Source organism: Panthera onca, chromosome D3 (genome assembly GCF_046562875.1).
Source record: "Panthera onca isolate mPanOnc1 chromosome D3, mPanOnc1 haplotype 2, whole genome shotgun sequence".
In the NCBI taxonomy this organism is placed as follows: domain Eukaryota; kingdom Metazoa; phylum Chordata; class Mammalia; order Carnivora; family Felidae; genus Panthera; species Panthera onca.
The window spans coordinates 131,047-158,976 of NC_138350.1; the positions used below are offsets into that span (position 1 = coordinate 131,047).

Genomic DNA, 27,930 nt, shown 5'->3' on the forward strand with positions numbered 1-27,930 from the left:
GGAGGCGGATCCTAAACAGGCTCCACACAGCCAGTGCAGAGCCCGATGTGGGGCTCGAACTCAGCCACCGTGAGATCATGACCTGAGGCGGGGTCGAGTCCGATGCTCAGATTGAGCCACCCAGGCGCCCGGAAAAGGACAGGCTATTTTAATATGCTTATCAGATAACTGTGGATACCCTTGGATAGCACAAGCTGAACAAGGGAAACCTTAGTTGCGGTGTGCGGTCTGAAACCACGTTGGTGACTTCACGCTATTACGTTAAAATCTATGTGTCTGTCTTGCACTTTGAATGGATAGTTTCATTCATGCTTTTGTAGCATCATAAATTGGTCACTTGGAAAATATCCACTGATTTATGCAGATCTTCACAATGTTGACACGTTTCGTTTTACAATTTGAAAAATCTTATTCAATAGTATTATAATTGATCTTAAGTATTGGGAAGCTGTGAAATTCACAGTGGCAGTACAAGTTTTCCAAAACTCTTCTATTCACTTGAAAACTCAAACTTTATGTTGGAAAAAAAAAAATACTGTCATTTATTTTCCTTGAAGTGACAAGCTCACTTGGTTGATTTTTGAGAAAATGCCACATCCCTAAGTGTGCCTTGTCTCTCCTTTTAGTCAAGTTAAGCTGTCAAATCAAATAATCACACCAGTGCTTTTTCTAGACAACTGTGGAACTTCAGTATGCAGCACAGAATATTTGTTGCACAGAGACTAAAAAGATATGTACTCAAGAGTTGCTTTAATAAAATTGCTTTTTACTGCTCTACCAAGGACATCCTAAAATGAAATAAATCCTAGATACATTAAATACTAGATGGAGACAGAAAGACTGAAAAGTTTTACACTGAAATGTAGTTACCATCCTTTGCCCACTGGCTTGTTAAACAATCTGTTTTATACAAGTTTCTCATATTCTATTAATTTTCTTTTTTATATACATTTCTTAATGCTTTTTTGAGAGAGAGAAAGAGAGCGCGTGCGCATGGGTGCAAGCGGGGAAGGGGCAGAGAGAGAGAGGAGGACAGAGGACCCAAAACGAGATCAGTAAGTTACCACAAACTTGGTGGCTTAAACTACAAATGTATCTTACAGTTCTGTAGGTCAGAAGTTTAGCACGGGTCTTACGAGGCTAAAAGTGTTGGCAGGGATCCATCCATTTCTGGAGGCTCTTGGGAAAGGATCCTTTCCTTTGTCTTTTCCAGATTTGAGAGGCCACCTGCATTTCTTGGATCGTGGCCCATTCCCTCCATATTCAAAACCAGCCAACAGTTGAATCCGGTTCCCTCTGGCCTCCCCCTGTCTCCCTCTTTCACTTTTTTTTTAAATTTTTTTTGAGAGAGACTGAGAATGCGAGTGGGTTAGGGGCAGAGAAAGAGGGAGACGCAGAATCGGAAGCAGGCTTCAGGCTCTGAGCTGTCAGCACAGAGCCCCATGTGGGGCTCAAACTCACGAGCTGTGAGATCATGACCTGAGCCGAGTCCGACGCTCAACCGACTGAGCCACCCAGGCGCCCCTCCCCCTTTCACTCTTAAGGATGTATGGATTACACTGGGCACCTTTGGGGAACGCAGGATTAGCAAACTTCATTCCCTTTTGCCATAAACATAACATATTCAGAGATTCTAGGATAGGATGTGGACATCTTCCAGGGGCCGTTATTTTGCCTGTGACGTATCCATGACTGTCTCCAGCCAAAACTTTGTTCCACTGGTATTTCCCTGCAGTGGGGGCCTGCAAACTTTTTCTGTCAAAGTCCAGTGAATAAGTGTGCTAGTGCTGCCCTGATAAAGTACCACAGAGTGGTTTCAACAACAAATTTATTTTCTCACAGTTCTGGAGGCTGAAAGTCAGAGATCAAGGTGTTGACCAAGTTGGTTTCTCCTACTGCCTCTCTCCTTGGCTTGTAGCGGGTTATTTCCCCGTGTCCTCCCGTGGTTGTCCCTCTGTATCTGTGTCCTCGTCTCCTCTCATAAGGACACCAGTCACATTGGATGAGGACCCACCCTAGTATCATTATTTTAATTTAAAATGTTTAAACTTTAAAGACCCCAGTCACATTCTGAGTTATTGGGGATTAGGACTTCAGCATAGGAATTTGCAGGGGGAGACAATTCATCCTGTAACAATCAGTTAGTAAATGTTTTAGGTTTTGTGTGCCACAGTCTGTCACAACTACTGACCCTTGCCCTTGTAGCACAAGAGCAGCCACGGCCAACATGTATGTGAATGAGCACAGTTGTGCTCTGGTAAAACTGAAATGACAGAAGTAGACAGAAGGCCAGATTTGGTCTATGTCCATTGTGGGCTGACTCCTGGCCAACACTATGCCGGGGCACCCCGTGTTGTTACCCCGTCATTATAGTAAGTATGTACCACTTGTTCAGTAGTAGGTCGAAACCTTTTGCTGTTGTTCTTTAAAATGGTCTGTTATTTTTATTCCTTTGGTCTTGCGTGAACCTTTTAGGCTTCAGTGACCAAGGTCGCTTCAGTGACCAAGTTCCAAGTAAAACCCTCTGTAATAAATTGTGGTATCTATTAGGATGTTATTTCTACGTGGCAAGCACTGTTGCTTCACCGTCCAGTAACCGTCCTCTCCCGTTCCTCTTTGCTACAAAAGTTCTGTACGTTTAGGTGCTGGTTGGCCATAAGTTTATGGCATTCCCCTTTCTAGATTCAGTGGATGCATGTTTATTTCTTCAAGTCATTCAACAAATATTTATTGAATGACTACAATGAGCTAGCCACTGTATTAGGCCAGAGGATATATCAGTAATTAAGACAGATCCTTTGGGAAGCATTCATTTTGGCAAGGGAAGACAGATGATTGACAGATAAGAAATACTACTGAAAAATGAAAAGAATAGGATAAAGGGGACTAGCAGTGCCAGAGGGGTGGCTGCCATTTTAAGTAAAGCAGTGTCTTAGTTTCCTAGGTCAGCTGTAACAAACTACCAGAGTGGGGGCTTCAGCAACAGAAATGTATCTCACAGTTCTGGAGGCTAGAGGTCCAAACTCAGGCTGTTGGTAGGGCTGGTTCCTTCCGAGGGGTGTGAGGGAAGCGTCTGTTACAGGCCTCTGCCTATTATATACCATTGATACTGGATTAGAGCCTGCACGAATGACTTTTTGAACTCGATTACCTCTGTGAAGACCCTTTCTTCAAGTAAGGTCACGTTCTGGTAATGGGGGATGACCTCAACACACGAATTTTGGGAGCACAAAATTCAATGCATAAAAGGTAGTCGGGGTAGAGCTCATTTGTAAGGTAATACACCCTACATCTAATCATTTCCCGCAGGTCTGTGATAGAACTTTGTCACTAAAAATAAGTGAAAGATGAATTTCTACTGTGTGCAGTGAAAAGCAGCTGGCCTTTCCAACCTGACGCCACACATCTATGGCACCTCTAGTGCCTTGCCATCTGTCTCCTAAATTGATCTCATTGTCGGAGTAACTTGCGAACCTCAACCAACAGCTGTTTACAGACCATTTCTTTCAACCAATTCTAATTCCCGTTCACCAGCTGCTGAGACACTGGGCACATGGTCAGCTTCCCAGTTATTTAAGGGCTAAGTTAACTAAACCAAACATTTTCACCATCTTGCCTTTCAGGAACGGTAACGCACAGATTAATCAGTGTGCGCTTAATTCATGGATGAATGTTAGTACTTTCTAGGGGCACCTGGGTGGCTCCGTCGGTTAAGCTCCCACTCTTAATTTCGGCTCAGGTCACGATCCCACGGTTCGTGGGTTCGAGCTGTGCTATCAGCTTGGGATTCTCTCTTTTGGTTTCTCTCTCTTCCTCTTTCTCTCAAAATAAACGTGAAAATTTAAAAAAAAGACAATACTTTCCAGATCATTATGTGCCTGTGACAACGGTGACTGATTATATTGGGACCTCTCTTAAAACCCCTGTGGTTTCCCCTTGCCCTTAGGATTGTGCCAGGACCCTTAACCACATGTGGAGTCGGCAGGCAGCAGTGGAAACACCACGAGCTGGAGCCAAAGTGATCTGCGCTTGAACCCTGGGTCTTCCTCCACTTACTCTGCAACTCGGGGCCAGTCGCCGTGAACTCAAAACGGAAGTAGGTAGCGCACGTGAACAGAATCCGTGTGAGGATTAAGCGAGACGGTGCATGTAACTTACATGCCACCGCTTGTGGCATTTAACGGTAATTTCCTTTCTTCCCTTTACATCCCAATTTCCACTCAGTCCCTGCATCATTTTAAGATATGACACAGTGATAACACAGAGGGAGACAGAGGACACTGAGTGAGGTCTGAGTGAACTTGTCTCTGAAGGAGATAAGTAACAATGGTACTGTGTATTTTTTATATTGAACTGGCTAATTTTGTTAAGATCCTCTACAAAGTGCCAGACATTGTCTCGTTTGAGATCTGCCACACACTTACCAGTTATTTCTCATGTGAAACTTCACCATTTACCAGCTATGTAAACGGGGACAAATTACCTAAATTGCCAACCTCTAGTTCCCTTAACCATAGGGGCAGTAGTATGTCACTCCCAGGGTTATAGACAGAAGGAATCTGTTGTATTAAAGGGCTTAGCTTGGCTCCCTTGTATCAAGCTGTGTATAAATGAAGATGAGCTACAAAACTCAGCAACTACTACTGCCGTTACTATGTGTTACTTGGAGCTGATTTTCTCTGATTTCCCAGAAATTCCTGGTTTGCTGAGTATTTTGAAAAAATCAGTTGTATTGAGATAAAAGTTGCACACAACTGGACCCACTTAAAATGTATACTCTGATGAGTTTAACAGACAAGTACAGTCACGGAACCACCACCAGTCAAGATACAGATCACCCCTAATGGTTCCCTTGGGGTCCCGTCTGCTGCCAATCACTCTCCCATCCCCAGCCAACCACTGGTTTCTCTGCTGCCAAGTTCCACGGTTAAGGTTCTAGCAGCTTATCTGTAGACAAAAACTTTGGAAGAGAAAAAATTCCTTTACTGAAGAAACTGTAATATAAAAGTAATTTATATTTGTTGGAGAGACTTTGGGAAAAAATAGAAAACTACAAAACAAAACAAGAATAAAGAAAAAAAAGAAAGTTAACTGCTCTTAATCTTTTGACAAATTTCCTGAAGAGTTTTAAGCAAGATTCATTTCAGTTATTTACAATTGATTTATTTTTACACATTTCAGTTTACTCCATATTAACAACTACTCATCATGCTTTTTTCAAAACACATGACAACATCGACATTCTTCCTGTCAACAGTTTGCGTTAATTTTAAGGTCTGTGTAATACTCCATGACACGGATATGCTATAACCATTTTGCTATTATACATTTCTATATTGCAAAGTTTGCACTATCATAAGCAATGTTTAGTTAGTTTAGACCATCCGTAGACATTTCTCTCTTCCTACATTCCTTGGTGTGTCAATAACAGTAGTAGTAGCTAACACATTTAGTACTTGTGGGCCAGGCACTGTTTTAAATACTTTATACACATTATCTCACTTAATCCACACAACAACCCTCTGAGGTAGATACTAGAAATAACTCCATTATACAGTGGAGGAAAATTGAGCCATAGGTTATCAGAAACTCTAAGAGGCCCGGTTAAGGGACCACTCTTCGACTCCCATTAAGAGCCACTGCTTACCATGAAAACGATTTCTGATAGGAGTACATTATACATGCGAATGATATATATATGCACTGAAAAACGGAGCACTAATTGAGGAACCCAGGATCTAGTTCTTGGTCTGACTTCACTCAAAATGTGAGACCAGTGCCAACTCACTTGATCTCAACTGTACAATGAAGATTACACGTTAGGTGCTCGCTTCGGCAGCACATATACTAAAACTGGAACGAAGATTACATGTTAGATGGTCTCCTGCTCCTTGTGAAGTCTCATGACTCTTGACAGTCATTTCTAGATTTTTCCTGGGAGAGAGACATCAAGATCTTTGTCCTCCTGGTCTCAAAAATACTTATCACTCAACAATCAATCATTAAGCATCTAAAATATATTTTGTTTGCTAGAAAATGGCAAATAATGGCTAGTCCTTCACAGAGATCCATTTATAGAATGAAACAGAGAGTTAAAACAGGTTCTCTTTCTGAATCTTTTTTGGGTCATGAACTTACCACAGAATCTGAAGATCAGGCTTCTCTCCCTAGAAGAGAAAACTTCTGTACAAACGAGATGATTTTGCATACGATATTAAAAGTTGTTTACCGATCCTCAGAAGTGAGTCGATACACCCGCTACGGGTAGTGACTTCCTCAGGCTGAGAAGTGCTGATGTAGGTAAGAAGGAAACGTGGCTGGGAAGGAAGTGAGAGCTCCAGGAGCTCTTGCTCACTGGCAAGCAGGTTTAAATTCAATGACGCACACCAGAGGTGGGGCAACAACAGTGACACCAGTTACCACAGCTAACAACAATAAAGCACTTAATATACGTCAGGCACTATTCTAAGCTGTTTATATGTTTACTCAGTTAATACTCACCACAGTCCTACAAGGTAAGCAATGTCCCTAATTTACAGAAGAGGCACCGATGTTAGGCAGCATGCCCAAGTTCACCCAGCAAGTTAAGGACAGAGGTGGAATTTCAACTTGGGTAGTGTAGCTCAAGCTTGTGCATTTAGCCACTAAGTTTCCTTTATAAAGATAAAAGACTACCTTGGAAGGAGGGTGGCTTTGAGCAGTGCTGTTTATTTCATGAGCATAGCTGCTCTAAGAATGGCCCAGGTACCTGCTCCCACACAAAGGGGACCCTCCCTCATGTGCTCAAACACCTAATCTTCTAGGTCTCCAAGTCCAAAGAAACCCTGTGTTTAAATTCCCAGGAGCCTTCAGCACACGGTCTCAAAGAGCACAATTCCATGACCCAAACAACGTAGAATGGGAAACTTGCTAGCAGGTGGTCCTTAAGCATCCTTGATGATAGAATAGAGAAACCGGATATCCTTTTTAATGTTTAAAAATACCTTCAAATAATTATTGGAGTAACATGGAATAAACTATAAAACTCACTCAATCCCATCACCTAACAAATCGATTCTGTTCATTATCCAGAGAGTTTTTCAGTTCTTGCTCACATGCAAATATACTTAAAATAAGGACCATTACTAGTAAATGTGTTCTTTTTCAGCTTTACATTAATTTTAAGCATTTTCCCTGCTAACCAAAATGTGGTTTATATCAGACACATAAAAGAGTAGACACTACTAACTGTCCCAGAAGGACAATCAAGTAAAAATATGGCAGGTTATTTCACTGGAATATTATTTTCCACTTTTTTACAATAACTATCAATTTTTTATTCTTTGCAATAGGAACTCTCATTGACTTATCTTTCTGAAGTATCATTCTGACTGACATCTTTTTGAAGAAGGCAATGAAGCTGGATAATCTCCCACCTACGTAATGGTTCCTTCTCAGATTCTAGCATTTTAAGGCTCGGTCAAGAATGCTCCAAGGACAACTGCTTTTATAGGAACTTGTGGAAAGAAAAGCTGATGTGTTTTTGTACTACAATGAAATCTGTAGGTTATTTCTCCTTCTAGGACCATTTCTCTAGCGCACAAAAGGGTAGTGACAAGATTGAAAGCATTTCTGCACAGATTACATCTACACTGCTTCCCTCCAGAAGGAGTTTCTAATGTAAAACCAAGTTATTGCTCTTTGTAAAGAACTTTCCACATTCGTAATATTAATAAGGATTCTCTCTAATATGATTTGTCTGATATCGAATAAGGTTAGGGCTATTAACAAGCGCTGTCCCACATTGGTTACAAGTTAAGAACTGCTCTCCAGTGTGGGCTATTTGATGTACTATCAACGGAGAGTTCTGGCTGAAGATAATCCCACACTGATTACATTTATAGGTCTCTTCCCCAACATGAACCCTCTGATGCTTAATAAGGTCGTTCTTCCGAATGAAGGCTTTCCCACACTGGCAGCATTCATATGGCTTCTCTCCAGTATGAATTCTCTGATGCACAATGAGGGCAGAACTCTGGCTGAAGGACTTCCCACAGTCGTGGCATTCATACGGTTTCTCTCCAGTGTGGGTCCTCTGATGGGAGAAAAGGTGAGAGCTTCTACTGAAGCATTTTCCACAGTCTTTACACTCAAAGGGCTTCAGTCCCGTGTGAGTCCTATGGTGCACCACAAGGTGAGACCTCTGGCTATACGACTTCCCACACTCGTTACATTCGTAGGGCCTCACTCTGACGTGAGTTCTCTGATGCAGAATGAGATGTGTGCTCTGTCGGAAAGACTTCCCACACTCAGGACACTCGTAAGGCTTCTCTCCAGTATGAGTTCTCTGGTGCCTAATGAGCCTGGAGCTGTGAACAAATGACTTCCCACACTGGCCGCACGTGTACAGTTTGTCTCCTGTGTGAGTTCTCTGGTGGGTCACAAGGTGAGAGAACCAGCTGAAGGACTTTCCACACTCTTTACATTCATAGGGTTCCTCACCAGTGTGAGTCTTCTGATGTCCAATGAGGTGAGAACTCCGGCTGAAAGACTTCCCACACTCTTTACATTCATAGGGTTTTTCTCCAGTATGAATAAGCCGGTGCCTGGTAAGATTAGAACGCCAGCTAAAGAATTTTCCACACTCCTTACATTCATATGGTTTCTCCCTATGTATGCCCTTCGATACACCGAGGGCTGTACCACCGGTAAGAGAGTTGACAGTATCGGGGCATTTGTAAGACTTATCTCCTGGTTGAGTTCTTGCAAACTGAATAAGATGAATGTTTTGACAGAAGGTTTGACCACATTCGCTACTATTACTTGCATAGCTTTCCTGATGACCACTAAAAACTAAATTATGTTTTAAACTTTTAGTATGTGAGTCATGTTTGTGGAAATACTCCCTCAGCACTAGTTGAGCAGGAAGAAGACAATTTCCCCCATATTTACCGTTTTCACAGACTCTCTCCTGAGTAAGTGCTTTCTTTTGGGTGAATGCCACTTGCCTCAAATGTCTCTCCTGATTTTCCTGATACTTGTCCAACTGGTCTTCACACTTCCAGACTTCTTCTAATGACAAATACCAGAGATCGTTCTTTGGGATTCCTTCCATTTTAATGCCATAGGATTGTTTATCTTTAGAAATGCTCTTACTGGACACTGATGATTTAATTTCAACCGCAGTGTCCAAATCTGAAAGAAATGAGGAACCTTTGTGTAACTAAAAAACCATTAAGGTCCAAACAGTGGGATGTGAAGTATGGAGGCTGCACGAGCTGCTTATACAGCTGCCTTCCTAGTAAGAAAGCAAAGAGGAGAGCAGCAAACAGGAAGGGTGCTGGGCTGTGCAGCACAGAAGAGAAGCAGTGAGGCCAAGGGGAAGCCACAGGACGGGGCAGGACACACGGGATCAGGATATTCAGTGCTGGGTGGCAATAAGGGAAATCCCTTATGGCACTCCCATGATCTAAACTATTAATGATGTAAGAACCTAACATGTCTACTTGTTGCCAGGCCCTTCCCCTGGCATGCCTTCTTCACACTGCAATTTCACATTCCTAAACCACGAGTTCAGCCTTGTGCCAGGGAGTGCCTGTTCCTGACACCAGCAGAGTGCAACACGATAATGTCCAGACATTTGGGACCAAGAACCTCAGAAAGGCCAAGCAACAGGCTGGAAAAGCAACTGTACACACGTTATCCAGCCACAGGCTCTGATTCTAAGCCGTAACACTACTAGTGCTGAATTCAGACAAGTTGTTAAACTTTTCAAACATCACTTTGCTTATCTGTAATCCAAGGAGCGACAGTTAACTGTGGCGTAAGATTGTCATTAAGTACTGTACGGTATGAGTTCATCACAGACTGACACACGTGTGGTCAAAGCAATACCATAGTAATCATTATTTACACTATTCTGGTCTTAAAAAAAAAAAAGGGGGCGCCTGGGTGGCTCAGTCAGTTGAGCGTCCGACTTCGGCTCAGGTCATGATCTCACGGCTCGTGAGTTCGAGCCCCGAGTCGGGCTCTGTGCTGACAGCTCAGAGCCTGGAGCCTGCTTCAGACTCTGTGTCTCCCTCTCTCTCTGCCCCTCCCCCGCTCATGCTCTGTCTCTCTCTCCCTCCCTCCGTCAAAAATAAAAAAACACTAACAAAACAACAACATTATTCTGGTCTTACATCCTGATTCCTTTGTTTGGAGACATCAAGACTTAACAACTGATAGGACTCACACCACAGAACACTAACTCACAACCTGGCCCCTAACTCATATTCTCCTGGGTTTTTCTGCCCTTTTGTTTGTACTTGTATTACTGCACATTATTTACTCTAGTTAAAAGCCTGTTTCTCAATGCCTTTTAGGTAAAATGTTGGTTCTTAACCTAGAAAAGAAACACCATTAAAGAAATGGTGGAGAGAGAGAACATTAAGCAGGCTTCACATTTGACACAGAGCCCAACACAGGGCTTGATCCCACGACCCTGGGATCATGACCTGAGCCGAAATCAAGTTGTACGCTCAACTGACTAAACCACCCAGGCGCCCCTTAAGTAATCTCTACGCCTAACATGGGGCTCAGACTCACAACCTCTAGGTCAACAGTCACATGCTCTACCGACTGAGCCAGCGAGGCTCCCCCCACCCAAAAACACTGTTTACAAAGTACCATCTCTCCCTACACAAGTGGGGTAATATTCTACTCTTATCTGGTGTATGGGTTGAACTGTGTGCCCCAAATAAGATATGTGCCCGTATCTCAGATGGCAACTTGACTTGGAAACAGGATCACTGCACATGCAGTTAAAATGAAGTAGTACTGGAGCAGGGTGTGCCCCTAATCCAGAGGCTGGTGTCCTTATAAGGAGAGAAGAGGGGGCCCGGGTGGCTCAGTTGGGATCTGTGCTGATAGCACAGAGCCTGCACAGAGTCTCGCTCTCCCTCTCTCTCAAGATAAATACACTTAAAAAAAAAAAGGAGAGGAGATACAGAGACAGACATACAGAGAAGACAGACACGAAGGCAGAGGCTGATTGAATGATGTGTCTACAAGCCAAGGAACACCTGAGACTACCAGAGCCTCACGAGGCAAGGAAGGATCCTGTCCTCCAGGCGCCAGAGGGCGTGTGGCCCTGCTGACACCTTGATTTCACACTTCTGACCGTGAGCTCTGAGAAAGCACACTTGTGTAAACTACCAGTTTGTGGAACTTTATCTTCGCAGCGCCAGGAACTAACAGGCCTGCTGATAATCCCTGTGCCAGGCCCCTAACCGCCTTCTTTGTGGAACCCCCACCAGTCTCCGTTTTCAGTCACCACTTTGTTAGTTACTAGCTTCTCCCTCACCCTGACTTTTCTTTTCTCGTGGTAAAATACACATGACATAAAATTTACCATCTTAACCATTTTTAAGGGTACAGCAGGTATGACATACATTTGCATGGTTGTACAGACATCCCCTTATGTCATCTCCGCTGTGGAATCAAAACTCAGTGCCTCTTAAACAGAAAGCCCCTTCTCCCATCCCACCAGCACCTGGCAGGCACCATCACACTTTCTGTCTTTATGATTTCGACTACTTTAAGTAACCTCATGTAAACTAATCATATTATTTATCTTTTTGTGTCTGGCTTCACTTAACATAACATCCTCAAAGCTGATCCATATGTAGTTCGCAGAATTTCCTTCCTTTTTAAGGCTGAGTAAATAGCCCCTTATGTATGTGTGTGTGTGTGTGTGTGTGTGTGTGTGTGTGTGTGCACGCGTGCACACATGCATGCGTGCAGCCATGATTTCTGATAAGGAACACACCACCCTTATTCTTCCCTCCCCTCCTTCCAGGGCATCAAAATCCCACGGAGAAGTTTTTCAAACCACAAATGCCAACTGGAAAATTCTAAAATGAACATGTGTGATGCAGACTGGGGGCTGGGTACCAATGGGGAACAGCTGTGAGTGGCATGTTTGAACACATACATGTGATTCTTCCCTTCATTAAAATCCTAAAACTTGTCATATATTACGTAACACAGTACTCTAGTGAGTTATATTTAAAATATGTAGCATCCATTCATCATCTCATCATTTGTATTTTTAAAGCCACCACTCATTATACTTTCTTTCCACTTTGATTATGAAGCTCACATAGCCTGGTAGATTCCCCTAAATTCCATGTGTTTAAGCACGTGGAGTTTCAGTATTTCTTTTGACAGCAAATTCTCAATAAAAATCTAAACTGCTGATCTAGTCAGTTAGTTTTAGATAGCAGTCAAGAGACACCTGGGAAAGCTTGTAAATGAATGAAGACGTGGATGAAAAAAATAAAGGAAATAATAGAGAAATGAAAAGAAAACAGAGGACAATCTTTCTTCCCACAGCCCCAAAGCAACTGCATGATCAAGTTCTAACACTGTATAAAGGACTTGCCTTTGAGGCAGAAATTTGAGACCGTCACCTACAAGACCAAATGTAAGAAAACTAAAAAACAGTTTATGGTATTTAAAAGTACACTTAAGGGTAGCCAGGTGGCTCAGTCGGTTAAGCGTCCAACTTCAGCTCAGGTCACGATCTCAGTCTGTGGGTTCGAGCCCCGCGTCAGGCTTTGTGCTGACAGCTCAGAGGCTGGAGCCTGCTTCGGATTCTGTGTCTCCCTCTCTCTCTGACCCTCCCCGCTCACGTGCGCGCGTGCTCTCTCTGTCTCTCTCTCAAAAATGAATAAACATTAAAAAAATCTTTAAAGTAAAAAATTAATTAAAAGAATTAAAAGTAAGAATTGAGAAAATACAAAATAAAGAGCTGGAGTACTGTAAGAAAGATGTGTTTTGGGAGCAGCAGTTCTGGAGAAAAGGAGTTCAGCCAGCAGAACTGGCAAGCCCCTCGGCAAACTCAGAAGAGTGGCCAGTGACCAAGCCCCACAGCACGAGGCCATGGGAAGGGGCCACAGGAAAGGGAAAAGACAGGTGAGGATGAAAGAGAAGACTGTGTGACAAATGAGAGCATGGCGACACTAGAATTAGCCTAAGAACCAGGAAAGCAAGACCAACAGGGCTGAAACCAAGCACACGAACAGGAAGATAATTTTCCTGAAGAGTACACGTTTGTCTCGGAATGCAAATGACGTGTGGCAAGACTGTAGAAAGACTGGTCATGGGGAAACAGAAGGTAAATAAGCTCAGTCTTCGCCTCAGAAATGAGAACCAGTGACCGCTATGCCCAGGGAGTCCAGCCCCTCGTGCTCCTCCGGGCCATGACCTGCAACACCTCGACTGGTCCTCACCTGGGTGGGTCTCCCGGTGCGTCCCTCTCTCCACCAGCCACGGCTCTTCCCCTTTCTCCAACTGGAGGATCACATCTGGTTTGGGAAGCTGATGCCCTGTGCATGGTGAAAGGTAAAGAATTGGGCAAGGGCTGGGAAGCTCTGTCCTGGACACAAAGAGCATCCCAGATTCAGCCCCAACCCCAACCCCTTCTTAGTCCCGGGGGGACTCTCAAAAGTAGACAAGGGGACGCTACAGATACATACATACATACGTATATATATATACATATATATGTATATATATATATCCCACACACAAACACAAAAGTAGAAGTGAGTACAAAAGCCCTCTTGTCTGCCCCAAGGAAATCACATCCCTGGCCCCGAGCTCATACTCTGATATATGTGCTTGACGATCTCCATACCTTTTGATCAATGAAGAACCAAAATCCTCACGGGGGATATCTCCGAGAATACAACTTAGTCTTACCCAAGGAAACCAGGTTCTTATAGTTCTCCAGCATCACATCTTTGTACATGATCTGCTGAGCAGTATCCAGCAGCTTCCACTCCTCCCTGGTGAAGTTCACAAGTACATCCTTGAAGGTCACCAGTGCCTACAACATGGAACAAATCTGTATCAAGCCAGATATATATTTCCGCCCTTCCTTCCTGAGTACAGACAGAAAGAGAATAGGCAGACAGCACTGGGGTAGGGAAAGAGAATGGGCCAGAATTCATTCCAGAAGTGAGTAGTATTTATTTCGGATTCTGATCAAGTCCTAACAGGAATGGCTATTAGATACCTACTGTCTAAAATCCAGTTCCATGTTATGCTCTAGGTTTAGAAATTGTCAGAACTTGTATTTAAATCAACTGTTATGACACCTACAGCAAGGAGCATCAGACACCAAAAGTTAATCTACATTTATATTATGTGAAATAAAGAACCCAATTCAAGGCAGAAAAAAGAGGACACAGCAGTCTTCAGTTCAAGTATAACTTCATGCTTCAGAGACCAAACTCACCATGTTTTCTGATCTAAAATAATTATCCAAAACATTTTTCCTAAACATTGGTAGATAGGCATTTTTTTTAATTTTTTATTTATTTTTATTTTATTTTTGAAGGAGAGAGAGAGAGACAGAGCATGAGCCGGGGAGGAGCAGACAGAGAGGGAGACACAGAATTCGAAGCAGGCTCCAGGCTCTATGCTGTTAGCACAGAGCCCAACGTGGGGCTCGAACTCTCGAACTGCAAGATCATGACCTGAGCTGAAGTCGGATGCTCAACCGACTGAGCCACCCAAGCGCCTCCATGGTAGACATTTTTTTTTAAATGAAGATTGGACAAAGAAACAATAGACACAGAAGCAAGGCCTTTATTAGCTACATTAAAAAGAAATGCTGACTACACAGAGAAACAACACCTACTTGAATGAGGATACCTCCTCAAGAACCATGAAGGTCAGAGGACCATGGAATAATAGCTTTTTAAAAGCTGCAAGAACTGTCAAGCCAGAATATCCAGTGAAAATATCTTTCAGGAATGATGCAAAATATACTCTCAAGTGAAGTAAAAGAATTTGTCCCCAGCAAACCTGCTCTAAAAGACACGCTAAAAGTAGTTCTTTAAGCAAAAGGGAAATATTAACAGAGAGAAACTTTAAATCTCAGGAATGAAGGATGAAGAACAAAAACGGTAAACATCTGGGTAAATACTACTAGTTTTCCTAACTCCTTCAAAATACGTAGCACAGTGAAAGCAAAACCCACAGCACTCCTCGGTGGGATTTTCCACATACGCAGAGGTAGTATGCATAGGACGCTCCAGGGGGAGGAAGCTGAATGAGGCACCAGGGGCCCCGTCTCCCACCCTGGATGCTCCCAGAGGTTCCATCCCCCAAGCTCCTCATGCCCTGGCTGTGGTCACCCCTGGATAAGTACATAACTTGTGCCTGAGCTCCTTCCGACAGGAGCTCCCCAGGGAGGCATCACGTAGCCAGCTCCACATCTAGGACACCCAGGGGCCAGAGAGACCCACCAGGCACGAACACTCCCAGTTCCCACATCATTTTGTGGGGAGGAAGCGTGCTGTGGCCTTCATCCCCAGTGTGGATGAAAGCATTTTGTCAGAATCCTCAATATCACCCAGTTGGCTCCTGCCCACATCACTGCTAAACCTCTATTTCTTTTACATGGAAGGAAATAAAACTACATCTACAAACAAGCAAACAAAATAGTGCCAGTCTCCCAGAGAAGAGTGTCCGAGATATAATTTCTCAAGTTCCTAGTCAAAGGACTCCAAAACTCAAGCAGAAAGGGGTTCTCAGTTGGAAAACAAAGAAGGCGGCCCGACTTACCTGGGACCGGGCCGTTAACAACTTGGTCTCCATGCCCTCCTTGTTCTTGATGATGCTTTTTTCAGTAATGAAGATCCTGAGGAGGAGAAGGTAGAAAAAAGAAACATGAGGAAGGTTTGCTATCATGGGGAGGTTTCATAAACCATCAACCTAGACTCCCTCATACTTGGCTGAGTATAATGCAAACACCCACCACACAAAGAGGAACATCAGAGATAGTCCAAAAACACATCTACAGTGCTGAAATTCCCAGGAGCAGGAAGAAAAGAGCTACGTCGATTGCAGTTTTTCCCCTTAGTCTCTAGAGTTCCACACAAAATTTCATTTGCAATTTATATGGTTCTACTGCTACAAATTCTCTTTTTTGAGAAAAACAAACCAAAAAACAAAACCCGCCTCGATCTAATATCCTTACTTTACAGATAAGAAAACAAGTGTTTTCTCCAGCTGATCACAGGAGGGAAGTCAGAGATTGGAAGCACAAGAACACTGGGATGTGACACTACTGGCCTGCAGGTGGAGGCTGCCACACAGCAAGGAGTGTGGGCGGCCTCGGGGAGCTACGAGCAGCACCCAGCTGACAGCCAGTCCTAGGACAGCGTACAGTCACAAGTAACCGCGTTCTGCCGACAATCAGAGCCTCCAAATGAGAACCCAGGCCAGCCAACACCTTGACAGCAGCTGTTGGGATACCGGAGCAGAAAACCCAGCCAGAGTGTGTCAGACTTCCACCTACAGAACTGTGAGCTAGTACATGGGTGCTGTCTGAAGCTACCAAGTCTGAGATAATCTGTTACACGGCACTAGAAATCTAATACACGGTCAATTATCTTTTAAAGTCACTTAAACAATAAGGACTTAAAGTTATCTTTTAAAGTCACTTAAACAATAAGGAAAAAATATTATATATTTACCTACGTAGTTACCATTGCCAGTGCTTTTCATTCTTTCCAGTAGATCCAGATTTCCATTTGGTTTCATTTCCTTTCTCCCTGAAGGACATCTTTTAACATTTCCTGCAATGTGGGTCTGCTGGTAATAAATTCTTTCAGCTTTTTAAATCTGAGAATGTCTTCATTTTGCTTTTTTTTTTTTAAAACAGCTTTACTGAGACATAATTCACATACCATACAATTCATCCACTCAAAGTACACAATCACAATGGTTTTTGGTAATTACATTATTCATCTTTAAAATTCTAGTAAAAAAATTAACAAAATTTGCTAATTATTGCTAAGTGTACAATTCAGTGGCATTAATTACATTCACAATATTGTACAACCCTCACTAAGAATTCTAAACTTTCTAATCACCCAATGGAAACTCTGAAACATTAAGCAAACTCCCTATTCCTCAGACTCTGATAACCTACTCTGATAACCTACTGTCTCTCTGAATTTACCAATTCTAGATAATCATATAAATAGAATCATACAATATCTGTCCTTTTGTGTCTAGCTTATTTGACTCAGCATAATGTCTTCAAGGTTCATCCATGCTGTGGCATGAATCAGACCTTCACTCCTTATAATGGCCAGGTAATATTCCAGTGTATGGACAGACCATGTTGTTTACCCCATCGTCTGTTGATGGACCCTTGGGTTGTTTCCATCTAGCGGGTCTTGTGAATGGTGCTGCTGTGAACACTGGTGTACAAGTACCTGCTTGAGTCCCTGCTTTTAATCCCTTCGGGTCTGTACCTAGGAGCAGAATTGTTGGGTCATATGGTAATTGTGTGCTGAGCTCCCTGAGGACCCACAAAACTTTTCCACAGTAGTAGCGTCCTTTCAGTCACACCAGCAACATCCAAGGTTCCAGTTTCCCCACATGCTTGCCAAAACTTGTTATTCCATTTTTTAGATTATTACAGCAATCCTAGTTGGTTTGAAGTGATATTTCATTGTAGTTTCGATATGCATTATTTTCACGTACTTAGTGGCCATCGGACAAGTGTCTTTTCAAGTCCTTTGCCCATTATTAATTAGTTAAGTTTGTGTTTTTGTTATTGAGTTGTAGTTCTTTGTACATTCTACATATGAGCATGTATACATACACAAATATGTTTACGTATTCTGTGTATATTAAACCCTTATCAGATGTATAATTTCCAAATATTTTCTCCCATTCTGTTGGTGGTCTTGTCTTTGTTGTTGAAATGTATTTTTGCTGAATACAGAATTCTAAGTAGAGTTATTTTTCCTTTCAGTGCTTTACATAAATAGCTCCATTCCTAATGCTCCAGGAATTACAGGAGTTTTCCAGCCTAGCCCGTAGGAACAGTATTCCCCATGCAAATATCAGGACTATTCCCTCCAACCCTTTAGAGGATTCCTTCCCTGTCCTTGGGGAGTTTCCTCACACATGTGCTGCTCTGTGCTCTTGAGTCCTCGTGGGAGGCCCTCTGCAGACCTCTCCTCTCTGCTGGTCTGTCCTATGAACTACAGCTGCTTTGCTCTCCCCAGATTCTTAGCTCCATCCTTGGCTCAGGAAGCCTGCTGGACTCCACCTCAGTTCCTCCTTCCTCTACTGGAAACTGGAAACCCTCTCCAAGGCAATAAACTGGGCAATCAGAAGGCTTACCTCGTTGCTTTTCCATCTCCCAGGGATGAGTGTCCTTTGTCATCTGATATCCAGATAGACCGACTGTTTCGTGTATTTTGTCTGTGTCTTTATTGTTGTTGCTGTTGTACGGGCAAGACCGTAAATCTACCCCACTCCCACCCCCCACCCCCACCCCCGTCACTCCATCATGGCCAGACACAGAAGTCTATAAACACTGCGTGTTTAAGTTGTTTTAAATTTAGACTGTATTTTTAACTTCCACCTTTTGAATACTGGGCTTGACTATTTTCCGTATGTTTGTATTTACAGTTCTTTTGAACTTTTCATTCCTATTGTTTTCCCCCTTTGTCTTCTGGAGATCTTAAGGATTTCCTCGCAGTTCTATGCAAATTTATGTGAATAAAAGCAACACGGTTTCTGCCCTACCATTAAAACGGTTCTCACCAACAACATCTGTTACAGAGGACACTGCTGGCCTCTGGAATGTTCTTGAAGCTCTTTATTTACTTTGCCTCCTTCACCACCTCGCTTTCCTCTGTATATCTTGGTTCTCAGTCTCCTCTAATGATTTCAAAAATCATGATGAACTTTAATGTAGGTTTCCCTTTGTTGCGTCCTCAGCCTTTCTTGGTGTCCATTTTCAGTGACGCCCTGGGCACTATCAGGACACAGAACATCTACTTGTTTTTTCCTGTCTCTCCCACTGCATGGCACACAACAGACCTAAGTGTTTCAGCTAGAAGGAACAGATCGCTCTGTCTTCTATCCCAACCTTGTTCCTCAACCCCAAGTGCATGTTTCAAACTGTGCTCCAAAACTTACTAAGTGGCTTCTTAACCTCTCATGGAGCTTACTTTTCATGTCAGATGAATAAAGGCTGAAATAACCAGGGATGTTAAACTACGTAAGAAATCACTTTATGGAAGCAAGAGAATGGTTTTCACATATTTAGAGGTCCTGTGGAACAGGGATATTTGAGTTGCTCCAGAGGGCAGAATTAGGAATAATGTGCAGAGTCACAAAAAAGTCAGTTACGAGTCAATATAATAAGGCACTGTTAATCATATGACACCTGGAAATAGATCAGATTGCCTAAGGAAACAGGACATTTCTGGCCACCAATAAATTTTCAATCAGATCTTAATTAAAAAAAAAAAAGCAACTACAGTACAGCCTCTACATAGATATATCTAAGATCCATTCCAGTGACTCTCCCATTTTATGATTATATAAAATTTAAAAAGTTTATAGTTAATCTCATTTCATCCTAATTTCCCTTAACCTCCACTTCTGATAACTCACTCTAACCTTTATCTAAACCAGTGGTTTTCGACCCTAACTGAATACTGGGATTGCCAAGTATATTTATAAATTACGACACCAGCATCCCATGCCGTCCTTCTCTGAGAGATTCTGACTTAATTGCCTGCAAAGGGGCCAGGGTTTTGTTTATTTTAAATAATTTCCTTGGTGATTCTAATGTGCAACCAAGGTTGAGAACCACTGATTTGAGCCATTATTTAATCTACTTAATTCAAACCTATTCGAGCTAATTAATTAATTAAATCCTACCACTTCTTAGGGATAACCAGCTTCTTTAATCAGTCACCAGATACACAAAGTATCTTTCTATGCAACTGGCCAAAACTGATCCCCAAAAGGGATACTGGGATGAGTTTTATTTGTGTTCAGCGGAACTGCAGGTAAGTTGATGACTATCTTGGTGTTACAGATTTGGATCTTCTTCTGTCGTTTTAATATATCATTAGTGAACACTTACTCCATGCCTGGCTCTGTACAAGGCCCAGGGGATAAAAACACGAATTAAGTATTTCTTCCTGACATCAAGCAGCTGAGTCTAGCAGAAGAAACTGAAACGGACACCCAGAGTTCACTATGATTACTGCTCTGATAACACCATGGCCAAGGGGTCACGGACCACCGGGTGGGTTCAAGGCTGAGTCAGACAGACAGGCAGACAAAGGAGGGTGGGGAATTGTGTGAACAAAGGCAGAGTCTGAGACAATGCACACTGGGAAGGGCAGGGAGGAGCCAGAAAGGAGCCCAGAAACACATATGGCCAGACCTAGGTCACAAAAGGACAAAAATGCCATTTTCAGACTCCTATGTGTTTTTTTTTTGTTTTGTTTTGTTTTGTTTTTTTTTTTTTCAACGTTTATTTTATTTTTTTGGGACAGAGAGAGACAGAGCATGAACGGGGGAGGGACAGAGAGAGAGGGAGACACAGAATCAGAAACAGGCTCCAGGCTCTGAGCCATCAGCCCAGAGCCTGACGCGGGGCTCGAACTCACGGACCGTGAGATCGTGACCTGGCTGAAGTCGGACGCTTAACCGACTGCGCCACCCAGGCGCCCCTGGACTCCTATGTGTTTTAAGCCCAGAAATGATACTAGATTTGCACCTTAAAAATGCCTCGTCTGCATTTGGGATAGTTCTGTGACGGACTGGAGGAAGATGTAACAGCAGCAAAGGAAACAGGAAGGAGGCTAATATCATAATACAGAGGATGAGAACACAAATTAGGGCTGTTGAGGGTAGAAACGCAGAGCAGGCAGATTTTGGAAAGACTGGTATATCCTGGAAATCAAATGGGTACAGATGTGAAGACAGGTTAGGGGTTAGAGGAGACTCCCAGTTTCCTGGGTGACTGACAGAACAACAACGTATCAGGAGGAGGCACTACAGGAAGGAGGGGACCGTGTGTATTTGTGTGTCTGTTTAAAGAAAGGCAAACTGCCGTGTGCAGCGCCTCATCTGGACGTGTCTGGAGTTCTGGAAGCTTGACTCCCCCACGTTCTCCTACAAATGGTCCCTGAGAGCTCCTTTGGAGGGTCTAGCAGCGAGCGCAGCTACTCATATACCCTTGACTGAAAGTCCTCCTGTATTGGGGAAGGTCGTCCTCTTTGACCAAGCGCACAGCTTCGGGAGGGACGCACATGGAGTGGGGGAGGAAGGGGACACCCGCCTAGAAAACCAGATCAGCCGAATCAACACTGGCGATCGATGGGCTGACAGATGTCACAGCCAGATCACCCTCACATCCTCATGGCATTGGTTTTAAACACAGAAAATGGGCCAGAGAAACGACATTTAGGAAGATACATTTAGATGTGAGGGTTATCCAGCTGTATCATCTGCCTTCCACATTTCTGTTCTATCTGTATCTATCCAAACTAATCAGCTCTATTCTCAAGACTCGGGGGAGTGAGGGGTGGCCTTTTGTCACAGATTTGAGAGTGACTGTGTTCTTCTGCTATGAGATAAAGATGAAGTAGGCAAATGGACAGGAGTCTGAGAGAGATGAGACATTCCTATCAACAACCCTATGACATAACTCCTATAAAGCCCAGTAAGAAACAGTAAGATTTGATAAAGCTAGCTCATGGTATTATCAGATGACACCATGGCAATACATAAAGTCAACCAAAGATAACATGAGAAGTACGATAAGGTGTAAAACCAGGATAGACTATGGGGAAAAATCAACATTTAGGAAGCAAACAGGAGAGAAAGAAAGACCCACTAATGAATGAGAAGATCCAGAAGAGAGGCATATCAAAGGCCAGAAGAATTTCAAGGAGGGCAGACTTAAAACAAGAGTTCAGATAAGCTAAGGACTGGATTCTAATGTGCTGGATTGGTTAGATAAGGGTTCAGCAACGATTTGGGGGAGCGGTCTCAACATACTGCTGGAGGCAGCAGACACATTCCACAAAAGGAATGAACAGCGTGGAGGTGAAGAAAGAAGATAAAAGGCACAGCTGGAAGAGGTGCTGGGGACTGGAGAGCAAGGGAGTGACAAAGAAGCAGGCTGGAGCCAGAGCAGAGAGGGGGCAAGGGGCAGAGTCAGAAATTCTGATGGAGGCATCAGGACTGACAGCCAGGAAGCTGGCGACACCATCTCTCTCTGTGCCTTTCTTCTGTGGTCACGTCTCCCCGACACCCACCATCTGCCCCCTTATTCCAACGGACCTCTGTGATTATACTGGGCCCCCCTGAACAATCCAGGGTACTCTCCCCACCTTAAGGTCCTTAGTTGAATCACATCTGCAAATTCCCTTCTGCCATACAAGGTAACACATCCACCATAAGGTTCTGGTTCTTTGGGGAGTGATTTTTCTGCCAACCGCCGGGGCAGAGATCAGCTGCAAGAAGCTCCAAGTACGAACCAGAGGCTATGAAAGCTACTATCCAGGCACAAGAGGCTCTGCAGCACATCTCTGATCAAGCAACTGAGTATACGGGATTCACAACCATCTACATTCCGGGCCCTGACTACGTTGCGACTTGAATTCCTGCTGCACTCATCCCACGTTCTCCAAGCGTCATTTAAATTCCCCCTTTTCTGACAAGCCTTCCTGTTGTCTGAGAAAGAATAACTTCCCTGAAATCATGGAACACTCCAGCACTTCACTCTGCCTTAAGCTACCACTACTCACTTGTCCACATCCCTTTGGAGACAAGGAACCACTTCAGAATTGGGATAATCTCTTTCTAAATCTCAGAAAGAGACTGGCATAGTGCCTTGAACTTCATATTTGTTCCACTGGCATTTGTCAAATTCTTAACAAGCACCCACAAAGATAACACGTCTGTTTCCCAAGGTGTCTGCCCTCCAGTCTCCATTTTAAGCCCCAGTACCTGAGGGCCAGTGCCCAGAGACAGGCAAGACGTTGACAGGGACAGCATTTCAATCGGGCATACGGAGTATATGCTTCTGAACAAAAGCAAACAGAATCTCTTTAGATTCTGAGTAAGTACATCAGGACTTAGCACGTGCAAAGGGCAAGGAATGATTAGCAAAAGAACCCAGAAGCCATGGTTAGAGCTCTGGGACCAGAAAAGATGGCAAGGACCATACGTCTGTGAAAACTCAGCAAACGTATACTTTCATTTTGTGCATTTTACCTAAATTTTACATCAAAAGAAAAAGCTATACAAATACTGAATTCTAGTTAATAACGTGCATGCATTCTTAAGTATTTAGGGGAAGAATACTGATGTCGGCAACTTACACTGAGATGCATTAAAAAAAAAGATGGGGACTGACGAAGAAACAGATGTATGTTAAAATAAGAATAATAAAACGTTAATGGTAGAGTCGGGGGGGGGGGGTTACAAGTACTCACTGTAAACTGCTTCTAATTCAGCTGTATGTTCAAAAGTTTTCATAATGAAATGTGAGAAACATAAGAATGAGACAACAGATATTGTGGGGAAAGAGGCAAAAACAATGCTCTTGGTGTTGGTTCTGTGCCAGATACAGCCTATGCCACACCCAGTCCTGACCTTGCTTCCTTCCCAGAAGATACAAAATATGCTGATGTGATAGGAAACTTCAGTCTGATGTGAGACATCCTATACGGTGACTGAAGACCAAAGTGTATTGTAAGAAAAACAGACATATTACGATATTAAACTTCTTTTTCCTTAAAATACAAATTCTTAAAACCTGTAAGTTTTTTAAACTATGTTACTAAGCCTTCAGTGTTTAAATTATGTCATGAAAACCAAGGTAACCCACCATTTCTAGGAGTATCTCTTTTTAACAGAAACATTTTCTCATCAAATTATGAAAAGGAACGAGCTTAAAAAAAAAAGGAGCACCTGGGTGGCTCAGTCGGTTAAGCGTCCGACTTTGGCTCAGGTCATGATCTCACAATTTGTGGGTTCAGGCCCCATGTTGGGCTCTGGGCTGACAGCCCAGAGCCTGAAGTCTGCTTTAGATTCTGTGTCTCCCTCTCTCTCTGCTCCCCCACCTCCTAACTCAAGCTCTTTCTGTCTCTCAAAAATAAATAAACACTAAAAAAAAAAAAAATTTTTTTTTTTAAAGAAAAGAAATGAGCTACTTCCGTAACATTCCCCCATAACTGGGAGATGGGAAGGGGAAAAAATATTTCTTTTTTTTTTTTAATTTTTTTAATGTTTATTTATTTTTGAGAGAGGGAGTGGGGAGAGACAGAGAGGGGAGACACAGAATCCGAGGCAGGCTCCAGGCTCTGAGCTGTCAGCACAGAGCCCAACACAGAGCTCAAACCCACCGAACGCAAGATCATGACCTGAGCCAAAGTCGGACGCTTAACCGACTGAGCCACCCAGGCGCCCCGGGGAAAAAATACTTTCAGAGAGGGAGGCAAACCCATAAGAGACTCTTACATACAGAGAACAAACTGAGGGTTGATGCAGGTGGCAGGGGAGGGGGAAAGTTGGTGATGGGCATTGAGGAGGGCACTTGTTGGGATGAGCACTGGGTGTTGTATGCAAGCGATTAATCACGGGTATCTACCCCTGAAACCAAGAGCACACTGTGTATGTTAGCTAACTTGACAATAAATTATATTTAAAAAAATTTTTAGGGGCGCCTGGGTGGCTCAGTCGGTTAAGCGTCCGACTTCGGCTCAGGTCATGATCTCACGGTCCGTGAGTTCGAGCCCCGCGTCGGGCTCTGTGCTGACAGCTCAGAGCCTGGAGCCTGTTTCAGTCTGTGTCTCCCTCTCTCTCTGACCCTCCCCCGTTCATGCTCTGTGTCTCCCTGTCTCAAAAATAAATAAAATGTTAAAAAAAAAAATTAAAAAAGAAATTTTTTTTAATTAAAAATTGAAAAAAAAAGATGAAGATATAAAGAACAAAGTGCATAGGGATTCTTGGGAAAAAAAATCCCAGTTTTATTTCCTAGACAAATGAATTTAATAAAAAACAGAACTGTTCTCATTTCTATTCATCCTTTATTCTTATTTTCTATCTACTAGTAAGGTGTTAAAGTTTTTCACATAGCTGAGGTATATTTCTAGTTAAAAGTAATATTAGATACTTTATTCCTATTGTGAGTAGACTCTTTTACAAACACATGTGTTAGCTTGTTACTGAAGACAGTAAAGAATCTATTCACTTACCTATTTCCTTTTCAGTCACTTTACTAAAAACTCATTGATGTTAACTGAATCTCTTCTGGGGGGGGGGGGCAATAATAATAAGAATAATTTTGTAATCTCTTTTCCAAAAATATACCTTGTATATTGTCCTAAGTAGAATTTTGAGACAATGTTAATATAAAATACTGAACAGACTTCCTTCTTCATCTGTATGTCAAATCCCTGCCCTATGACTGGCACATGCTCAGAGCTCAAGAAATGTGTACTGAGAGAAGGAATGACAGCACAAGGGGACAATTTTCAAGAATAGGCATGAACGTGTGAAATTCACCCTCCAGGAGGCTTTGCAAGACAATCTTAATGCAACAGAAGAGAAGTAAATTAGGTCACAGAAAAAAGTTAGTGCAGGGCTGAGTTAGTTTAAAAGGGGTGAGGACGAGTTGTGCTATTTAACTGTCTAGACAGTTAACTACAGTCAACATCGCCAACCTGACACATTTGTAGCTAGCATTCTGGATGCCATCTCGTCTTCCCTTGTACTTTAAAAGCAAGGTATATTCTGCTATTACCAGAATTGAAATGCTCCACCTTCTCCATAGACTTTGGGTGGGATCTAAGTAATGTTGATGTTAACCTTACCTTTGACATCATACTAGATGTTAGATGATATGCATCATTTTGATTGGCTTAACAACTCTAGTGTCAAGGGAAAATAAAATAATAATTAAAACTAGGTTAAACACATAGGCACCTCCAGTTAATCTACTTGATTAAAAAAAACTACACAAGTTAGGGGCGACTGGCTGACTCTGTTGGTAGAGTGTGCAACTCTTAACCTCTGCGTCTGAGTTCAAGCCTCACACTGGGTGTGAAGCCTACTTAAAAATCAAATAGGGACGCCTGGGTGGCTCAGTCAGTTAAGCCTCCGACTCCCACTCCCGGTTTTGGCTCAGGTCATGATCTTCCAGTTTGTCAGTCCGAACCCCGCATCAGGCCAATATTGGCGGTAACAGGTAAAAACGTGTTTTTAACTTAGTATTTCTAGACTAGATCAAGAAACAGAAACTTATCCAGCCCTTTCTACAGGCTGGATATTAAAGCAGACCTACTTCTCCAAGAAGCAAGTAGCCTATAACTCTGATAATATCCACAAATAGAATCCAATAGTGTATATGTTTTAAAAACAGTACAACCACGTTGGATTTCTCCCAGGAACGTGAGGCTCTTACTGCTAAGAAATTTCCTCCTCTAACAAAAACAGCATGGTCATTTTCAGCAAATGCTAGAAAAAGCCAAATGCAAAATTTAAACCTGCAGCCCTAGCTGGAAAAAGAGAAGCAGGACCTAAAGACACCGCATTCTGAACCACTGAGAATATGTGCTTCAAACCTACCACCAGCACCACACAACACAAACACCAAACGCTAGGGGGTATTGTCATCATTCTTGCAAAGCAGCAATGTGCGCTATTGATGCTACGACGTGAATTCAAGAATCACCCGCAACGGGGAAAACAGTCATCCACGCAAGGGGTAAAAATCAGTTGGGAAGAAAACTTACGACGAAATCACCGTCCACCCAGAGCGCTGAGGTTAACGAGCAACAACACGACGGGCCCGACTGCGAAGCAAACACACACGCGCCGCCGCCTGCGCGTGTACCTGCAGCGAGCACCGGGAGGCGCGGTGGGCGAGGCGATCCCGTCACAATGGCAGCAGCGACGGCGAATCAGGCAGGCGACGCGACCGCGGCGAGGTGCACAGGGGCCGCCCGGGCGGCGGCCGGCTCTTCGCGCGGGGCTCCTCGCTGCCCGCCGCGGGCTCGCGCTCACGCCCACGCCCCCGGCCCGCCGCGCCCTGGGACTCCCGTCCCTTCACGCACACTCCGCAGCCCCGGGCGTCACACACACGCCCCCGTCCACGCACGCACGCGCGGCAGCCTTGACCAGAAGTCCAGAATCCCTCCACGGGGCAGGGAGGAGCGGCGCGGCGCGGCGCGGGGGCTCTTGGGAAATGTAGTCTCGGCCCCCGGACTTCTTGGGGCGGTCGGGCGCCGGAGCCCCGCTCGCTGCTCTCCAGACGCCGCCGTCCGCCCGGCGCGCGCTCTCCGCTCCATTCCCGCGGCGGCCGGGCGGGTCCGACTCCGAGAGGCAGGTACCGCGAGGACAGGGCAGCGCGTGGGAGCGCGCGGAGCTGAGGAGGCGCGGCCTGTGAGAGGCGACGTGGGGAGGGGCCGCTCCCGCGCCGAGCGCTCTTCCAGGCCGGGTGAGCGGCCGAGGCCTCGCCCGGCCGGAAGGCGGGGAAACGAGGGTGGGAGGGCGCGGAGCCGCGCGCGGTCCCAGGACGGCGGTGGAGCGGGGGGGGGGGGGGGGGGCCGCCGGTTCGGGAGTGGGCGTTGGGATGTACCGGTGACCTGATCCGCGAGCTTTTCCTGGGTCTGCCCTAATCCTTCGTCTGCTCGTGGGTGGCGGCCCAGGAATGATGTCTCCGTTCTCCCCGGCAGACCTTAAATTCAAAGGGACTCGAGGGGCGCCCCGGTGGCTCCGTGGGTTGGGCGTGCGACCCTTGATTTCTGCTCAGGTCTCGAGCTCACCCATGGGATTCTCTCTCCCTCCCTCTCTATCCCTTCTCCATTTGGGCTGCGCGCTCTCCCTCAAAATAAGTAACCTTTTTTAAAAAAGGATTTGAAATTGTATGAAACTTTATTTGGTCCATGAGTCAAAGAAATTTTTTTTTTCAACATTTATTTATTTTTGGGACAGAGAGAGACAGAGCATGAACGGGGGAGGGGCAGAGAGAGAGGGAGACACAGAATCGGAAACAGGCTCCAGGCTCCGAGCCATCAGCCCAGAGCCCGACGCGGGGCTCGAACTCACGGA

At 44.1% G+C, this 27,930-nt stretch overlaps 1 protein-coding gene across 4 annotated transcripts; it reads right to left on the reverse strand.

The window, feature by feature from the left end:
- Window positions 1-4,710: 4,710 nt before the first annotated feature.
- On the reverse strand, window positions 4,711-26,777 carry ZNF10 (zinc finger protein 10). 4 transcript variants are annotated; one of them, XM_060611974.3, is made up of 5 exons: window positions 26,714-26,777; window positions 15,598-15,673; window positions 13,726-13,852; window positions 13,254-13,349; window positions 4,711-9,174 (listed from the first exon to the last, which is right to left on the reverse strand). In XM_060611974.3, exons 2-5 carry the CDS (start codon window positions 15,628-15,630, stop codon window positions 7,709-7,711), a joined length of 1,722 nt encoding a protein of 573 aa, XP_060467957.1. In that variant the 5' UTR covers window positions 15,631-15,673; window positions 26,714-26,777; the 3' UTR covers window positions 4,711-7,708. The 4 variants fall into 4 exon arrangements, with proteins under 4 accessions (XP_060467957.1, XP_060467956.1, XP_060467955.1 ...); XM_060611973.3 differs by having other exon boundaries at window positions 26,613-26,777; XM_060611972.3 differs by lacking the exon at window positions 26,714-26,777 and adding an exon at window positions 16,512-18,302.
- Window positions 26,778-27,930: the final 1,153 nt, after the last annotated feature.